Here is an 18751-nt window from a genome sequence, read left to right as displayed (position 1 = left end):
CAAGAGTGAACGTGCAACCCAGTCTTGCAGACTTGCAAAGTGCTTCTTGAAGCTGATTTTGCTCTCCATGCCGGGGCTGCTCCCTTGAGCTACGCGGTGGAGGTCAGGAGCTTCGGGGGTGGCCCTTGGAGACGAAACGAAGGAGGAGAACCTGAGATAGAGCCCCAAAGCCCTCAGGGTGTCCACATCCAGCGAGCAGCAAAGAACCAGCCTAAGCGCTGCAACTTAACCTTCCGGAAGCAGCTCCGCCCGCCGCTCCCCGCCCCTCCGGACGATGGGCGTGGCCCCTCATGAATAGTAAACGACCGCGGGGTGGGGGCCGGGCCCGCCCCCTCGGGCGGGAAGGGGGAAGCGCCGAGGCTGCCTGACTGGAATGAGGGTAGCTGCGGCGACTGCGGCGGCGGGAGCGGGGCAGGCCATGGCGGTGTGGACGCGGGCCACCAAAGCGGGGCTTGTGGAGCTGCTCCTAAGGGAGCGCTGGGTTCGGGTGGTGGCCGAGCTCAGCGGAGAGAGCCTAAGCCTCACCGGCGACGCAGCGGCGGCTGAGTCCGAGCCCTCTTTAGGGCCGGCGGCGGCCGCCTTCAACGGCCTCCCCAACGGCGGTGGCGCCGGCGACTCGCTGCCCGGGAGTCCCAGCCGCGGCCTGGGTCCCCCGAGCCCGCCCGCGCCGCCGCGGGGCCCGGCGGGCGAGGCGGGCGCGTCGCCGCCCGTGCGCCGGGTGCGGGTAGTGAAGCAGGAGGCGGGCGGCCTGGGCATCAGCATCAAGGGCGGCCGCGAGAACCGGATGCCCATCCTCATCTCCAAGATCTTCCCGGGGCTGGCGGCCGACCAGAGCCGAGCGTTGCGGCTGGGCGACGCCATCCTGTCGGTGAACGGCACCGACCTGCGCCAGGCCACCCACGACCAGGCCGTGCAGGCGCTGAAGCGCGCGGGCAAGGAGGTGCTGCTGGAGGGTGAGCGGGGCCGACGGGCGGCGGGCGGGCGGCCGGGCGGGCGGCGCTGGGCCGGCCGGCGCTCACTTTGTTTCTTCTATCCTGCCCTTTACGGAGCGGGTCCGGTCCCTCCCCCTCCGCGTCCTCGGCTTCCTTGCGCTAGTGGCCCGCCTCCTCCTTGACTCTGCTTGCTAGGGCTTTGAGTATGGAAAAACTGATGGTCCTTGCAGGAGAAGTTGGCTTTCAGTCCCTAAGGAAGACTCGGTTGAGATTTAGTAAAAAGCAGCCGCGCTTGAAGCCCCGCCTCTGCACGATAAGCTGACACTAAGAACTAGGGGGAAATTGAAGGGCTCGAGTCCTGGAGGTCTCGGTTTGCCTCCCGAGAAGTGCCCGGTTGGCGCTTTCTTCATTCACATCTGGCTTCCTGGGGCGAGAGGGTCTGTTAAAATAAATAAATAAAAAATCACCCACACCCATGCCAGTGGTATGCTTGGGCAAACCACCAAAACTACTGGTTAATTTATGGGAATTTAACCCATCATTGGCTCTCAACAATAACCAAAAGAGATCATAGCACTTCATTGAAGACGGAAAGCTGAAACAGCAAGTTCGTGTGGCTAATGAGCCTTGTTTAACAGTGGAGGCTCACGTGTTTGAACATTTACTGCCAACTAGAGTTTTGTCCCTTTTGCACGAGACCGGTGCCAGCTTCCTACCATTCACAGGCATGCTACTTCAAGGCTTTAAATGAAGTCTGAAATGTTAAATCTCAAGATAGGTTTGAATAGCCACTACTTTTACTTTAAGTGTATAGTGATCTGTAACCTGGATCCTTCGTGATGATTTATGACAGGCCAAATTAAATCTCATTTCTTTGAAGGACCTATCCATATTGGAGGTGGTAGAGTATTGTAAATGTGATCTGAAAAGCCAGTTGGCTTACTTCAGAAATTTGTGAGCAATTGGCTTTCTTTCACTGGTGATTCAGTCATTCAAGAAGCATTTATTACTGGCTATATAGACGAGGATATAACAGATAATGTTTCTGTATTTGGTCTCTAGTTGGGGACATGATGGAAAAATGCAAAACAACTTACAAGTTACTGATTATGTAATGCAAACTATATATAAATGCCAAGGAAATGCAAAGTTAGGAAGCAGTGGAAATCAGGAGTCGTCAGGGAGGCCTTTTTCAAGGAGCTGAATCTTGAGCCAGGTCTCCAAGGAAGTAATGGACATAGACAGGCAGAGATGAGTCAGGAGGGTATTCCTGGCAGAGGAAGAACAGAAGGGACTTGGGGAATGGGAGGCCAGTCACAAACTGAGAGGTCAGAAGTCCAGCTTGGCAAAGTGATTTTCACTTTTTTTTTTTTTTCCAAATCTGCTTGTAAATATTTGGGAAAATGTTAGTTTGTATGTGCTCCAAGTGTGAAATTTCTGTGTCCCATCTTCATAATATTCTATTTACAAGTATTATTTATATCTCACTATAGGTGGGACCAGACACTTCTCAGAAATTAGTGTTAATAAATGGAGTAAAATTGTAGACTGTGGCTTGGGTAGTGGGTATATATAAAAAAAAAATTGTAACCGGGATGCCTGGGTGGCTCAGTTGGTTAAGCGGTCAAGTCTTGATTTCAGCTCGGGTCATGCATGATCTCATGGTTGGTGAGTTTGAGCCCCATATCGGGCTCCATGCTGACAATGTGGAGCCTGCTTTGGATTCTGTCTCTGCCCCTCCTGTGCTCTCTCTGTTTCTCAAAATGAGTAAAAGGAACTTAAAAAAATTATTTTAAAAATTGTAACCTTAAATATGTACCTTGAAATTGGTCTCGATGTGCATTTGGTTATTCTTAGAGCCAGAATTTTTTTTAATGTTTATTTTAGTTTTGAGGGGGGGAGGGGCAGAAAGAGAGGAAGACACAGAATACAAACCAGGCTCCAGGGTCTGAGCTGTCAGCAGAGAGCCAGACTTGGGGCTGGAACCCACAAACCATGAGATCGTGACCTGAGCCAAAGTCAGCGCTCAACTGAGTCAGCCAGGAGCCCCAGAGCCAGAATATTGAAGTAGTACTGTTTATGTAGTACTCGGTGGTAACGGACAGATATTTCATCTCTTTACACCACATATTTTTATTTTTTATTTTATTTTGTAGACAGAGAGAAAGCATGAGCTGGGGAGGGTCAGAGAGAGAGGGAGACAGGAAGCAAAAGTGGACCTCGCACTGACAGCAGAAGGCCGGCCGATGCAGGGCTCAAACTCAGGAGCAGTGAGGTCGTGACCTGAGCTGAAGTCAGAGGCTTAGCCGACTGAGCCACCCAAGTGCCCCTACACCATATATTTTTTTAAAAACACAGCTTTTGTTTAGGTATATTTTGAACCTGGTATTCATACCAGTTAAATGAAAATCATCTAGTAAATGTTTCCCAGTATTCATTAGTCTAAAATAGGCCACATGTGTTTTTAGAAGGAGGATTTACAAACAGCAGCATAATAACATATTTATTGAGTGCCTTTTTACCTAACACACAGGTTCTACTTTATTTTCCTAATTTGTAAAAGACAAGTCGTTTTTGGAAAAAAAAAAAGGGGGCAAGTAGTTTTTGTCCTTATATGTGTGTGGAAGTATGCAATTGCACTTTCAAGACAAAGAGATATAAAAATAAAATTATTTAGAATATGCAAAATCATTGAAAACAGTCATTTAATTGAAGCAAACATTATTTAAAATCGAGAGCTATTGGGGCGCCTGGGTGGCGCAGTCGGTTGAGCGTCCGACTTCAGCCAGGTCACGATCTCGCGGTCCAGGAGTTTGAGCCCCGCGTCAGGCTCTGGGCTGATGGCTCAGAGCCTGGAGCCTGTTTCCGATTCTGTGTCTCCCTCTCTCTCTGCCCCTCCCCCGTTCATGCTCTGTCTCTCTCTGTCCCAAAAATAAAAAAACGTTGAAAAAAAAATTTTTTTTTAAATAATAAAAAAATAAAAAAATAAAATCGAGAGCTATTGTTCCATCCAGGTAGGCCACTTCTAAAAGACAGATTTTATGCTTAGCCCTTCAAGTTTTGGAACCGTAGTGTTCCTCCATTAGATGTCTCAAAACTTGAAAAGCTGTCTTAAGCAGCACAGTGATACTCTTTTGTGGTGTGGGCAGGGAATCTTAGGCATGCCCTTGCCACCCCCTGGTAAAGGAAAGCAGTAGTCTCTGGTTGCCTGTGGTTAGGGAACTGAGCTAAAGGGCTCCTTATTATCCCATGGATTTGTCAGGATTATTCATTCATACATCAAACATTACTCAACTCTGCCATGTGTCAGAGGCGCTTGAAGTTCCCTGATTCCTGCCCTCAGGAAGTTTGGAGTTGACATAAGAGAGAGAGGGGAGAAATAACCGCAGCAAAGGGCTAAAGTGATGTTATAATAGAACTCTGGAGAGGACACAAAGGAAGGAGAGATGTATAGAAGACCTTAATGGGGATCAGAGGTTGAGGATGCCTGGGAAAAGGTTGATGGTGAAGCTAAAGTTTCCCCTAAGAGAAAGCTGCCACCAGAAAATACACACAAATGAGAAACATTAGGAAGTTATTCTGCCCGGTGAAGGTAAATACAAGTGAGGACTTTGTGGTCAGACAGACGTGGGTCTGTTTCTGAGTAGTGGTTTGTAACCCCTAGGCAAGTTACTCAACCTTGCTAAGCCTTGGTTTCCTCATCTGAAAAACCAGGATGATAATACCTCCTTCAAAGGGTTGTTATTCATTTGATAGTTTTTGTGCTGGATGCTTTTTTGGGGACTGGGAATATGGCAGTAATCTACAATAACAAAAACAAAACTCTGAATGAGGAAGGTAGGACTGGGTCATGAAGGTATGCTCTGAATTAACACGAGCACTCTCAGAATAGCCAGGATAACAAGTTAAAATCCAAGGTTCCATTTTACTTGAAAAGAAAAACATGGTAAGGAAAAGAATTACTTTAGGCGAACAGGTTAAGAAATGAGTTTGCGGGGCACCTGTGTGGCTCAGTTGGTTAAGCGTCCAGCTTCGGCTCAGGCCATGATCTCATGGTTCATGGGTTCGAGCCCCGTGTTGGGCTCTATGCTGGCAGCTCGGAGCCTGGAGCCTGCTTCGGATTCTGTGTCTCCCTCTCCCTCTCTGTCCTTCCCCTGCTTGCTTTCTGTCTCTCTCTCAAAAATAAATAGACATTAAAAAAAAAAAAGAAAGAAAGAAATGAGTTTGCATTTCTTAGAAGCAAAGATTCTTGTTTTCTTATTTTCCTAACATCTCTTGTGTAGGCCAACATTTTTATTTTTAAATTTGCATTTAGGGGCACCTAGGTGGCTCAGTCGGTTAAGTGTCCAGCTCTTGATTTCAGCTCAGGTCATGATATCATGGCTCTTGAATTTGTGCCCCGCACTGAGCTCCGCCCTGGGCTCTGCGCTGGCAGCGCGGAGACCGATTGAGATTCTTTATCTTTTCTGCCTCTCTCTCCGTCCCTCCTCTGTTCATCTTTTCTCCCTCTCTCTCTATCCCTCCTCTGCTCATGTGTTCTCTCTCTTAAAGTAAATAAATAAACTTAAAAAATTTTGCATTTAGTTTCCTCTTCCTCTGATTTTTTCTTCTTCACATTTACCATTCAGAACATTACCCTTGATTTTTTTCTAATTTTTTTGTTTTCTTTTTCTTTTTTATTTTATTTATTGTTATTGTATGTATTTATTTATTTATTGTAGAATCTTACCCTTGATTTTAAATTTTTTTATTGTTTTATTTTTGAGACAGAGAGCATGAGCGGGGAAGGGGCAGCGAGAGAGGAGACATAGAATCCTTAGAAGGCTCCAAGCTCTGAGCTGTCAGAGCAGAGTTCGACACGGGGCTCAAACCCACAAACTGTGAGATCATGACCTGAGCTGAAGTTGGACACTTAACCAACAGAACCGCCCAGGCACCCCCATACCTTACCCTTGATTTTAGCCAAAAGGTCAAGAAGTGATTTTATCACTCAGAACCTTAAAATTTGCTACTCACTGTGTACTTGCAGTTTTAGCTAGTGACTGTTAGCATTGATACTAAGATATGCCATGCAGAGTTATTCAGATTTTAAGCATAAAGAGGTGACTACTCACCTGTCAGATATTAGATGTTGAATTTAGTGTATCCTGAGTGCTAAAAATAGGGTCTAAGTAGCTTCTAGCATTTATATTTTTTAGGGCTATGAAATAAACTAAGTGAACATAAATTAGACTATACATTGGAAAATGTTCCAGAAGAGGTTAGGGAAGACAGTTTTAAAGTGTTCAACTTAAGGTTTGATATTTTTAAAAAAAAAATTTTTTTTTTCAACGTTTATTTATTTTTGGGACAGAGAGACACAGAGCATGAACGGGGGAGGGGCAGAGAGAGAGGGAGACACAGAATCGGAAACAGGCTCCAGGCTCCGAGCCATCAGCCCAGAGCCCGACGCGGGGCTCGAACTCACGGACCGCGAGATCGTGACCTGGCTGAAGTCGGACGCTTAACCGACTGCGCCACCCAGGCGCCCCATGGTTTGATATTTTAAGGATGCCTAGATAGCTCACTTGGTTAAGAATGTGACTTTTGATTTCAGTTCAGGTCATGATCTCAGGATTTGTGAGTTTGAGCCCCACCTAAGTCTCTGTGCTGACAGCACAGAGCCTGCTTAGGATTCTCTCTCTCCTTCTCTCTGCCCCTTCCCTGCTGGCATACACACACTCTCCTGCACTCAAAATAAATAAACATTAAAAAAAAGTTTGATAATTTGAGAAATGATCAGTACTTTTGAAGCAATTCTTGTTGGAATATTGTTGGAAAGTCATTATTGCCTAAATGTAATTCTAAGTTTTGTTATCAAATCTACTGAAAAGAAAATGGTTAAGTGTATAGAGGAAGTGGACTGGCATGAAACGTATCTTGAAAATTGAAAATAATTTTTGTATCCAGAATGGCTTGAGATTTTCAGTGTTCTATATAATATGGTTCTTTGTGTGTGTTAGGGGACATGTAACATATTGCTGACATTACTAGGCTGCTAAGTTAAAGAAGCTAGTTTGGATTCCTATACTGCCAGTTTCTTCAGTGTATGTTGGACAAGTTGGGAGTCTTCTAAGGAAAACATTCTACATTTTCTTTGAGATTTTGTGTGTGTAGTCATTAATTTATCTCTACAAGAACATCTAAATTGTCAGGAAGTTTGTGTTTCTGTGTTCCTTTCTTTTTGTTTAACTAGCCTCATCATGTTTCACTTGAATGATTAGACATGTTTATATGAGAAACTATGTTTTTGTAACCAGTTTACTTCTCATAGAGTCTCGTGCTAAAATATGTCCCCCAAATTATTATCAAAATATGAGAAGTTTATTGATTCTAATATAGAGTGGTTATGAAAATTCTAAGAACATTTTTAGAAACCAAAACCAGGCTTTAATTTAGATCTTAACTGATAACTCAGTAACTTTAATAGATTACCTGCTGTGTAATTCTTCCGGGATAAAGGTTGCTTTACTTTGTGATCAGATGTGTGTCTTTGTACATAAGGAATGAGGTACAGCCTGTGGCTGTGGAAGTGTCCAGCTGTTCTGAGCTGACTGACTATTCAAGGATCCAATCACTGTTCCTGGTTAGGTTTACATCCTATCCTAATTGAACAACAAATAATGCCACTTGCTTGCATTTTCCCCTAAATAATATAACAATGCCTTACGTTTTTATTAACATTTTTAAATTATCTATGCACTTTTATCTGTATTTTCTCATTTGACCTTTACACAGTCCTTGGAAGTGATGGGCATTTTATCTTTGTTCTACAAATGATTACGCTAAAGTTCATTAAAGTTAAGTGAGTTACTAAAGGTCTCAGAATTTCTCTTGATTTTTAGAGGAAAAATTTTAATGTTCTTTGGGCAAAAGGAAAAATCTTACCAGGATTTTTTAAAGTTGTAAAGTCTCATCTTCTGGATGAGGAATTAATGACCAGAGAGGTTAAACGACACGTTTGAGGTCAACTAGCTAATTAGTGGTGGAACTTGGACTAAAACCCAGGTCATTGCTTTCTGCCTTGTACTGTGCTACGTACAGCCAGTCACTCAGGTCTCTTAGGATCTCCTGAACATTATCATGTTGCAATGTGTTGTGAGAGGTCAGCGTGCAAAATAAGTTGAAGGTAGTCCCTGGTGTCTAAGAGCTGACACTGAAATTGGAAAGAGAAAACTGCCACACAGAAATTGATCAAATGGGTAGTACTCCCTCTTCAAGAGTTCCCTGAGGGGAATGATCAGTTATAGGGTGGAAGAGCAGAGTGTGCTGTCATGGGGAAAGGATCATTTGATCTGAGGCTGGAGGGACAGGTTGCTTCCCTGTAGATCGAAGTCCTTCCAAATTGAGGGGATAACCTGAGCAAAAGCCAAAATGAACTTGACACATGATAGGAAGTGAGGAGAATAGGATTGAACTTGGAAGAAAATAAAGCTGGGAAGATAAATTGGAGCCAGATTATGCAAGGCCTTGAAAGCCAGCAAAAGGAATTTGGACCTTTTTCATTCTGTCAGTCAACATTTATTAAGTACCTACTACAAACAAGGTGTTGTGGTAGATGCCGGCAATTAAAAATTGGGAGTAATCCCCACCCTTTAGGCTAGGAAGGAAATAGTTATAATAGGTTTGTGATAAATGCTTTAAAAGAGGTGAGAATTTGGTGCCCTAGAGGAGAGAAAGAAGTGCAAAGGAGACAGCGTGTCAAAGGTTGGAAAGTGATAAGTAGCTGGTGTGTTGAGAGAAGTAAAGCGTGGTAAGTAAGGTACGGGAAGTGTATACTTGGGAAGATGGGCGGAGGCCAGAGATCATCAAGTGCCTTGTGTGCAGTGCAAGCAATGGTCTCTCAGTGGGGCTTATATTTGCTTTTCAACCCGAAAAAAGAATTTGAGCTTTATTAATATTTAATGTATTGGTGACACTTGTTCTCTTAGTCTTACAAGACAGGGCCATTACACATTTGGTACACAAGGTGAAATCTCAAGGAAAGAGTGGAAGCTTCACAAAGCAAAGGGATTGCTAGTGGCGACCTTACTAATTTGTCTGCTCTTGTTTTATTTGTTTGTTTGTTTGTTTGTTTAGTCTGCTATTATACCGCGACTTACTGCAGTTTTCTTCAGCATGATTGAATGTATATATCGCATGTGCTTTTAACTAAATTAGTCTTCACAAAATAAATGCCTTAAGATTTGCACAAAGAAACCATGGATTGAAGGCAATTATAACACTATAAGCAATAACAAAAAGGCAAAGCCAACATTTCTCCTAATAGGAGCTCTTTGTCACATCTCAAGGTAACCGTATTGTCAAGAAGTCAGCCTAAAAAATGAAATTGCCAAGAAGACTTATTTGAAATGTGGATTAATACATTGTCATTATTAATGAACTTGACCCTAAGAGTATATTCTAGTTTGAATAATGTAGTAACAATGATAGTATGACATCATCAGAAATATGTTAGTGTTTTTATTTCATCTTCATCTCATTCTTTCTTGATTTCTGTATTTTATGGATGTTTAATAATATACATGTATTAGACAATATTCACAGATTGAGAGTGTAGGCTCACGCTTTTCCTAATGGTGTGTGCTGTCAGAAGTTTTAGGCCTAGGAGCCACCAGGTTAATTTAAAGGGCTTTAAATGAGGTAGTGATGGGGTGCCTTGGTAGCCCAGTCATTTAAGTGTCTGACTCTTGATTTCAGCTCAGGCCATGATGTCACGTTCATGTGTTTGAGCCCCACATCAGGCTCTGTATTGACAGTGTGGAGCCTGCTTGGAGTCTCTCTCTCTGCCCCTCCCCCATTCATGTTTTTTTCCTCTCTTTCTCTCAAAATAAATAAACATTAAATAGAAAATACTAAAAATAAGTGAGGGAGTGATGTCTTAGGAAGTTCAGAGGGGCAGATGGAGTGTAGGCGCTCAAGACATGAGGTAAGGGAAAGCAGTTAGGAAGCTGTTGTGACACCATAAAGATATTGAGACTGAAAAATATTGAGATAGAAACAGCAGGTCTAAATGATCGGTTTGGGGACCGAGGGAAAAAGGAAAGTGGAGGAAACTCCTAGATTTCTGGCTTAGGAAACGAGATAACAAAATTGACAGGGGAGGAACTCTGTTTTGGGTGAAGATAAGTTTGGTTTTGAACGTGTTGAATTTGAGTTACCTGTGTGACATTCTGGCACAAAAGTCCAATAGCGGGTCTGGAGTGTGGTCTATAGTGAAGAGAAACGTGAGAACTGAATGAAGACTTAGGAGATGTTAGGGTAAGGTGGTAATTGATGCCATGAGGATAGATATAATCATCAAGAGAGGATGCAAATAAAAAAGGGAGGTAGAACCAGGATGGCACCCTGCAGAACCCCTCCATTTGAAGCAAGGAGTGGGAGGAGAAGAATCTGGAAAGAAATGGTCCAGGAGGTAGGGAGAGAGCCGGGAGAAAATGGTGCTGTGGAAGTCAGTGAGGCAAGAATCTGAAAAGGAGGATGTGATCAGCATCAGAAGCCAAGAAAGTAAAGAACAAAAATGAAATCTGTTGGATTTGGTAATTAGAGAACCGGATCATTAAAGTTCTCATAAGAGCAATTTCAGCAGAATGACAGGAGCAGAAGGCAGTGAATAGACTATGCTTTTTAAAAGTTCTCAGAAAAGTCAAAGAAGCAAAGATGGTAACTAGAGTCGAATGAAGTGTCCAAAGAACGTTTTAGTTTTGTAGTTGGTTGTTCTTTATTTTGTTTTACATGGGAAATAATTGGGACGTATTTGTAGAGCAAGGAAACAAGGCCAACAGGCAAGGGAAGAGGCTGAAGAGATAGAAGGAGTGGGGAACTGATGCAATCCATTTTTGAGCCAGGAAGTGACATGATGGGAACAGAATTTTGGGTTGGCAGCAGTGGATGATCTGGATCCAATGCAAAGAGGAAAGACAAAAGGTAGGAAAAACTACAGCTGTTAGAGTAAAAAGCAACCCAAAGCAGAGATGATAATCATTGAATGGGGTAGTGGTGGTAGCAGGGAATAGATACGAAGATGCAATTCAGGAAACATATTAAAGCAGATGATTTTTGCCAGGGGTCAGCAGAATCCGCCGGGGACCTTTTTCTACCCAGAAAGCCTCCGTCTCACTGCCTGTGCTCCTAAAGATTGGACACGTGTGGAGAATCTCTGGCAGTGCGCTTCTGTTGCTAGCCAGGCATTTGATCCATCAGAGACGTTGGGTGGAAAATTGAAAGCCACTGTTTTCAAGGAAGAAATGATGGGCTGCAGGTACAGATTGGATGTCATCAATTAGCCCTGAGATTTCTCTCTGGGTATAATAGGAAAATGGTTGTTGACAGTGGGAAAAAATGGAATGCTTTGGGAGGGTGTTAAGCTTATACCATTTAGCTTTGTTATAAAGCACTTAGGTGATATAACTGCTGGCTCTGGGCACTGAGAAGAAACATTTTAGTTTTATAAACAGTACTTTACATCTGGTCACACAGCATGAGAGCATATTCTTCCTTTAAAGGGTTTCCCACCCTCGATTAGAGAAAGGAGCTTTTTTAGCTTCAGAGAAATGATTGTATGTTCTGGTACACTTAATGTTTTGTGTCTGGAGAAATACAGTTGATTTAGTCACTTTATGTGAGTGCCATTCTAAGGAAGCTACGCTGATTTCTTCATACAATTTGTGTTTGATTTCATTTTAAAAACAAATCTCATGAAATGATTTTGTATAGGAACAAAGTGCCAGTGATTATGGTGTCAGTAGATTGGCTTTTTGGAAAGAGTAAAATAGTTACTAAACTCCAACTTGGTTTTTGTTTCTGTAATCTGGCTCACTAGAAGTTGCTAGAATGCTTTGACATATAACTACAGTTAAGAATAATCTGTCATGTATATAAAATGTTATACTTCACACTCAGAAAATGGGAAGCTTTGATTTGAAAGGGATTCAGAAAAGTCATAGACTGGGGCACCTGGGTGTCTCAGTTAGTTAAGTGTCCGAATCTTGATTTAGGCTCGGGTCACGATTTCATGGTTTGTGAGATCAAGCCCCACAGGGGCCATCATTGCAGAGTGTGTTTGGGATTCTCTCTCTCCCTGTTTCTCTGCCCCTCCCCTGCTCATGCGTGCTCTCTTTCTTTCTCTCACTCTCTCATTTAAAATTTTTTAAGTGTTTATTTTTGCGAGACAGAGCATGAGTGGGAGATGGGGAGAGAGAAGGAGACACAGAATCTGAAGCAGTTTCAGGCTCTAAGCTGTCAGCACAGAGCCCAACACGGGGCTCTGTGTTTTGGAACACAAGATCACAACCTGAGCTGAAGTTGGACACTCAATCAACTGAGCCACCCAGGCGCCCTCTCTCTTATTTAAAAAAAAAAAAAAAAATCATAAACTTCTTTATTAGTAGTAAAAGGAGTTGATCAACAAAAAAATTTCTGAAAGAAAGTATATATGCCTTATTTAATGTGCTTTTGGTTTTAAAGCACAGAAGGCTATTTAAACTAGTTTAAGTAAAATGGTGGTGGTATAGATACAGACAAGTCTCAGGACTCCAGAAAAAACTAAGCAGCCCTGCGTCAGTGATGTCAAGAACCAAGGCATTGCTGAGGACCACTGCTCCATCACTCCCTCTCACATTTCCTCACCTCAGAGCTTGTGCTTCTCTCTGAGAATATCTTTTGCAAAAGCTTTGTTCTAGTCTTTTTATGGTCTCATTTTTTTACATTTAACTCTTTACGTAGAATTTATTTTGGCATATGGTCTGCCATAGAGGTTTAACTTTATTTTTCCAAACAGTTAACTGATTATCTTAGCATTATTTGTCAAATAATGCTCTTGCATGAGTTGTCTAATAGATTGATGGGGCTGCCTGGAGTGCCATGTAGGGAAAGATTCCAAAGCCATACCTGGGTCCAGCAGGAAAGCATGCTCTGCTTAATTAGTGATGTCTGCAATGAGTGTGCCGCACGGGTGAGGTATAGTACGCATGCTGTGTATCTGTCACCGTAGGCATGACCTGGCCTTTCCTCATTGATTTGAAATGGACCCTTTTATATAATTAATTTGTTGTATTCTGCAGTCTGATTCTGGATTTTGTATTATATTCTATTTGAGTGTTTTGTAACATACTAAACTATAACATACTAAACCTTTTAACACTTAATATCTGATCATTGAAGTGAGCTATACCAGTCAAGAAAATTTTGAAAAATAACAGTAAACAATTGCAGGGTGGGATGAGAGTATACTTAATTCTCTGGGTAAATTTTAGAATGATTTTATCATTAAAAAATCCTTTAGGATTTTGATTAAAATTGTATTAAATTCATAAATTCATTTGAAGAAAACTAATGTCTTTGTAACACCTATTTCCCAATCATTCTGCCAGGAGTACTGGACCTCACTCATCCATGTTCCAATCATGTGCAAGGAGTTCTGATTGGCCAGGCCCAGATCATGTACTCACCTTGGAGTCAGGGAATAGGGCAATTCCCCTGGTTCTATGTGGACTGAAAGTGGGGTGTCTCCAAGGATAGTCAACATGGTGTTACTAGAAGAAAGGAAAATGGATACCAGGCAGACATCAACAACAGTGATCTACTATGATGTTCTAAAAACATCAGAAGATGGTCTTAATTACTCTGTTAGTTGAGGGATTTAGAAACTTTATAGACAGATATAAAAGGAACACAAGAAGAATACACTTGGGTACAGATGAGCTAGTTGGAAATTTTCAAAAACTTTTGACACTCCGAAGTGACTAATAAATCATTCCCAGCATTTATTTGAGTTTTTGAACATTACTTTTGTATGAATTTCAAGCAACTTCACAAGTATGCATCATGACTGTGTTATAACAGGGACAACAAAAATGTACAGCTAGAGCTTAGGGGCAGGCCTTGAAGGTAGAGGTAGGTTGGGATAGAGAAAAATCTTTGTCTATCGAAATAGATGCATACAGTTTTTAGTAAGAAGTATTTTTGTTGCAGAAACCCACACCAAACTGAGCAGAAGTGGAACGTATTGCCTCACATAGTTCTTAAGACTGGGGGCGGATCTAGGTTTAGTTCCAGAGGGATCCAAAGGCTCAGATTATTTTGGCTGCAACATCTCCTGCTGTGGAGTCTAATTCTGCCTAGTCAGCTAAAATGGCATTGGCAGTCTAGGAATATATCACCCTAACTTAATAACCCCTGTTAAAAAAGAAACATTTTTCTTCTGGCACCTGCATTTCAGTCTCTGGCAAGGACTCTGATTAGCTCTGCTTTGTCCACCTCTTCAAACTAGCACTATTTCTAAGGTGATGGAGACTGTGATCTAGATCTGGGTCATGTGCCCAACGCTGTTATATCGAGATTGGCATCCTCGCCAAACTGAAATGTGGAATGGGGTGGTTTCTAGGCAGACTTGCTTCTGCTATTACAGTGCAGATGTTGAAGCTATAGAGTTAAAAAACATTTTTTTTTTTTAAGGTATCTGTATGCCCAGCGTAGGGCTCGAATTTATGACCCCTTAGATCAAGAGTCATATGCTGTACTGACTGAGCCAGCCAGGTGCCTCAAAATATTTTATAACTACATTGTAAATTAAAAATTAAAACAATGGAAATAATAATGATGTTATTGAGAGCTCACTCTGCTAAGCTCTTTTAATTTTTTTTAAGTTTATTTATTTATTTTTGAGAGAGATATGGGGCTCGAATTCATGAACCATGAGATCGTGACCTGAGCCGAAATCAGATGCTCAACCAACTGAGCCACCCAGGCACCCCGTAGCCAAACTTTTTTGGTGCTCTTCCATTTTTGGTATATTACTATGTTAGTTTACTGTTGTTGTTGTTGTTGTTGTTGTTGTTGTTTTAAGTGTTTATTTATTCTTGAGACAGAGACAGAGTGTGAACAGGGGAGGGGCAGAGAGAGAGAGGGAGACACAGAATCTGAAACAGGCTCCAGGCGCTGAGCTGTCAGCATGAGCCTGACGCGGGGCTCAAACCCACGAACTGTGAGATCATGACCTGAGCTGAAGTCGGACACTTAACCGACTGTTAGTCGGCCCTATGTTAGTTTACTTTTGAAAAACATCTCTAAACCATATTTACTTTTACAAATAAATGTTTGCCCAAATGAAATACAATCTGTTTCACTGAACACTAAGCGTCTTGGATTTACCTCCTTATTCTGCTGTAATTGGTGGCCAGTAGAAGTATTTAAATTGTTAGCTGTTTTCATTGCAATAAGGGCTATCTATATTTTTAAAAACCCTAGTAAACAGTACTACATTTTAGGTGCTAAGGATAAATGTTTGCCATTAGTCTCTTCAAAGATTATTAATTACATTGTAGAATAAAACTGCATTTGTTTTTCAATGAACATAAAGTAAAAGTAATTGAAAAAAATTAAGCTGGCTCTGGGCAAATATAAATTCTGCCAAAAAATAAGACAAAGACTAAAGTGATATTTCTGAAAGTCACTGCTTACCACAGATGTTTTAATATGGATCTGCTTTGTCTACCTACAGTGTCATAGAGTTGATTTTTGTACTTGTTAATTTCATTTCTGGATATGGAGTAATAATATTACAAGATTAGTCTATGGCATTGATATTGGTAAATAAAGAAATAAAATAATTTTAAATGCTGCCGAGATGTTTTTTAGTAGCCAGGTCTGGCAGATTTATAAATATATTCATATATATTTGTATATATATTTTCATATGTATATTTTGACAAGAAAAATGTTTTCCCTCTGCTTCTCTCTAGGGAGATTGTGGTTGCGAGAAGGATCTGGTCCACTCTTGTTATTCTTCAACCAACCAGTTTCCTCCCGCTCTTATCTTTTTGTTTTTGGGTTTTTTTCTTTTTTTTTAATTTTTTTTTTCAACGTTTTTTTATTTATTTTTGGGACAGAGAGAGACAGAGCATGAACGGGGGAGGGGCAGAGAAAGAGGGAGACACAGAATCGGAAACAGGCTCCAGGCTCCGAGCCATCAGCCCAGAGCCTGACGCGGGGCTCGAACTCACGGACCGTGAGATCGTGACCTGGATGAAGTCGGCCGCTTAACCGACTGCGCCACCCAGGCGCCCCTGGGTTTTTTTCTTATATTTTCTTCTATTTCTTTTGTGCTTGGGTCTCAAAAGAAGTCTTTGGGATCTTTAAGATATCTCCAGTCCTTGGGACGTGATCGTTACAGAAACTACCTGGGTCTTCTGACACCAAAAATACTTCTAAACCCAAGCACAAGAGGACAAGGTACTTGGGAGAAAAATAAAGCAAAGCATTTCTGACGGCCATTAGCATTCTATGTAACCTTGGAAAAAATTTCAGCATTACAGGCATCATATTTCTTATCTATTAAAAATAGGATGCCTTCTAGTTCTCATATTTTATCACTCTAAATATAAGATAGCGAATGAAGAGTTGTTGTTAAAATAAGCTGATTGTAGGGGCGCCTGGGTGGCTCAGTTGGTTGAGCGTCCGACTTTGGCTCAGGTCATGATCTCGCAGTTCGTGGTTCGAGTCCCACAGCGAGCTCTGTGCTGACAGCTTGGAGCCTGGAGCCTGCTTCAGATTCTGTGTCTCCCTCTCTCTCTCTCCCCCTCCCCCACTTGTGCTCTGTCTCTCAAAAATAAATAAATGTAAAAAGAATTTTTTTTAAATAAACTGATTGTGTACAAATACATCATGGATTGTCAGAGAGTTAAAATATAATCAAATTATTTTTAACACTAAAAATACCCTAAATACAATTTAATCTCTTTTTGATCATTCAGATGGAGCCTCAGGATTTGTAATACCTTATTGTGAACTTTATTGCTGTGATAGAGATAAACACAAGTGTCAGATAAGAGATTTTATGTTGTAGATCTGCAGATAAATCAGCCTTTGCTTTTCCATCTTTCATTGTAACTAATCTCCTTTGGACCAACACAGGCAGCATGTATAAAGCTGTCTTCTTCAAGCAGAAAAGAATCACTTAGGAAGAAGGAATATTGAGTGATCTAGATTGCAATTAATTTTGCCACTGATTATTGTGTAACTTGAGATTTCTTCATTGTTCTTTAGTGAATGAGGGCAAGACTCTCTTAATGAATTTTGGCAAAGAAAGACCAAACTCTAGGACTTAGATGCCATATAATTCCTTTCTCTTTGCCCTGTTTAGTGTGAAAAATCAAGAGAAAGGGGGAAATTATTTGCAATAAATATTGTATTTATGTTGGCCTTTGTTGTCAAGCAAATCTACTCATAATGATTTAGATGTTTGGAATATTTTGATTAGGTAAGGAATCAACATCTTTTGAAAAAGTTTTATGTATTCTCTATTAGCATTAGCACACTGGCATGAAATTATTTTTATGCCAGGCATTCTCCTGTAGACTGTGTCCTTGGCACCTAGCAAAACATCACTCATATCACTGTTACCATGTATGTTTGCTAAATGAAGGAAGGATGGAATATACAGAGCATCAGATCTCAAGTATAAAAAGGTTATTTAAAATACAGGTCCCTAAACATGCTCTTTCAGTGCAGTTTATTTTTTAGGTCTCTGGAGTTGAAATAAAAGAAAAATAATGAACTTGTTATACACCAAATTCAGGATATGATTACTACTAGGGCATGAGAAGATGAATGGAGTCAAAGAGAGGTTCATGGGGCTTTTTGTGAGGAAATAAACCTGAACAAATATGACAGAATGTTTAAGATTGATCAAGTTGAGTTATATGAATGTTCATGATATTGACACTACATCTTTTTAGCATATTTTTTTTCAATTTTTTTTTTTTTTTTACTCTTTATTTTTGAGAGAGAGACAGAGCATGTGCAGGGGAGGGGCAGAGAGAGAGGGAGACACAGAAGCAGAAGCAGGCTCCAGGCTCTGAGCTGTCAGCACAGAGCCCAACGCGGGGCTCGAACTCACGAACCATGAGATCATGACCTGAGCCAAAGTCAGACGCCTAACCGACTGAGCCACCCAGGCGCCTCTTTAGCATATTTTAAATATTTCACAGTCTTGGAAATTCAGATGAAATTAAAAAGCTGTCAGATTTTTCTTTGTGCTGGACTATTTAACTATCACTTGGATTAATTCTGATTCCTTAACATTTTTGAAAATTGGAATATAATGAATACAACAATATGTTCTTAGGTGTTCAGCTCAATGAGTTGTGGCAATTATATATACCTGTGTAACCACAACAGAAGCTGTTGAACATTTCTATCACCCCCAGAAGGTTCTCTTTGCTCTTTCAAATCAATTTCTTTCCCTATCTTCAGCCCAGATAACTACTTTCTGATTTCTTTTACCAGTTTTGTTCTTGAAATTTATGTGGGAATGGAGCCATACAGTAGGCACTGTCTTGCATAAGGCTTCTTTCACTTGTCATCATGCTTTTGAGATTCATAGTTTTTATCTGTATCAATTTTTTTTGTTAGTAAGCTCTTTGCCCAATGTGGGGCGCGATCTTATGACCCCCAAGATCAAGAGTCATATGCTCTAGGGGTGTCTGGATGGCTTAGTTGGTTAAGCATCTCACTCTTGGTTTCAGCTCAGGTCATGATCTCATGGTTTGTGAAATTGAGGAAGTGAGGCTCTGCACTGCTTGGGATTCTTTCTCTCCCCCTCTCTCTGCTCCTCCCCTGCTCTCACTCTCTCTCAAAATAAATAAACGTGGAAAAAAAAAAAAAACATTAAAAGAAACTGCAGAACAATCCCCTAGAGTAAATGTACCATCTTATACTCCTAACAACAATGTATGAGAGTTCCAATTGCTTCATATCCTTGCTAACATCAGATGTTATTC

The 18751-nt window shown here is 41.3% G+C and overlaps 1 protein-coding gene across 1 annotated transcript in view; it reads left to right on the top strand.

Moving 5' to 3' along the window:
- The first annotated feature begins 328 nt into the window (after positions 1–328).
- SNTB2 (syntrophin beta 2) overlaps positions 329–18751 on the top strand; it is a 109123-nt gene continuing 90700 nt past the window's right edge. Inside the window, exon 1 of the mRNA XM_025920772.2 lies at positions 329–953. Within this exon, the coding sequence (XP_025776557.1) occupies positions 374–953 (580 nt within the window). The 5' untranslated portion in view covers positions 329–373. The remainder of the gene's footprint in view (positions 954–18751) is intronic.

The sequence above is a fragment of the Puma concolor genome, chromosome E2, assembly GCF_028749965.1.
Source record: "Puma concolor isolate L17-30 chromosome E2, mPumCon1.1.hap2, whole genome shotgun sequence".
Classification (NCBI taxonomy): Eukaryota; Metazoa; Chordata; class Mammalia; order Carnivora; family Felidae; genus Puma; species Puma concolor.
The sequence above is the reverse complement of the archived record's forward strand: the minus strand, read 5'-3'. Positions and strand labels throughout refer to the sequence as shown.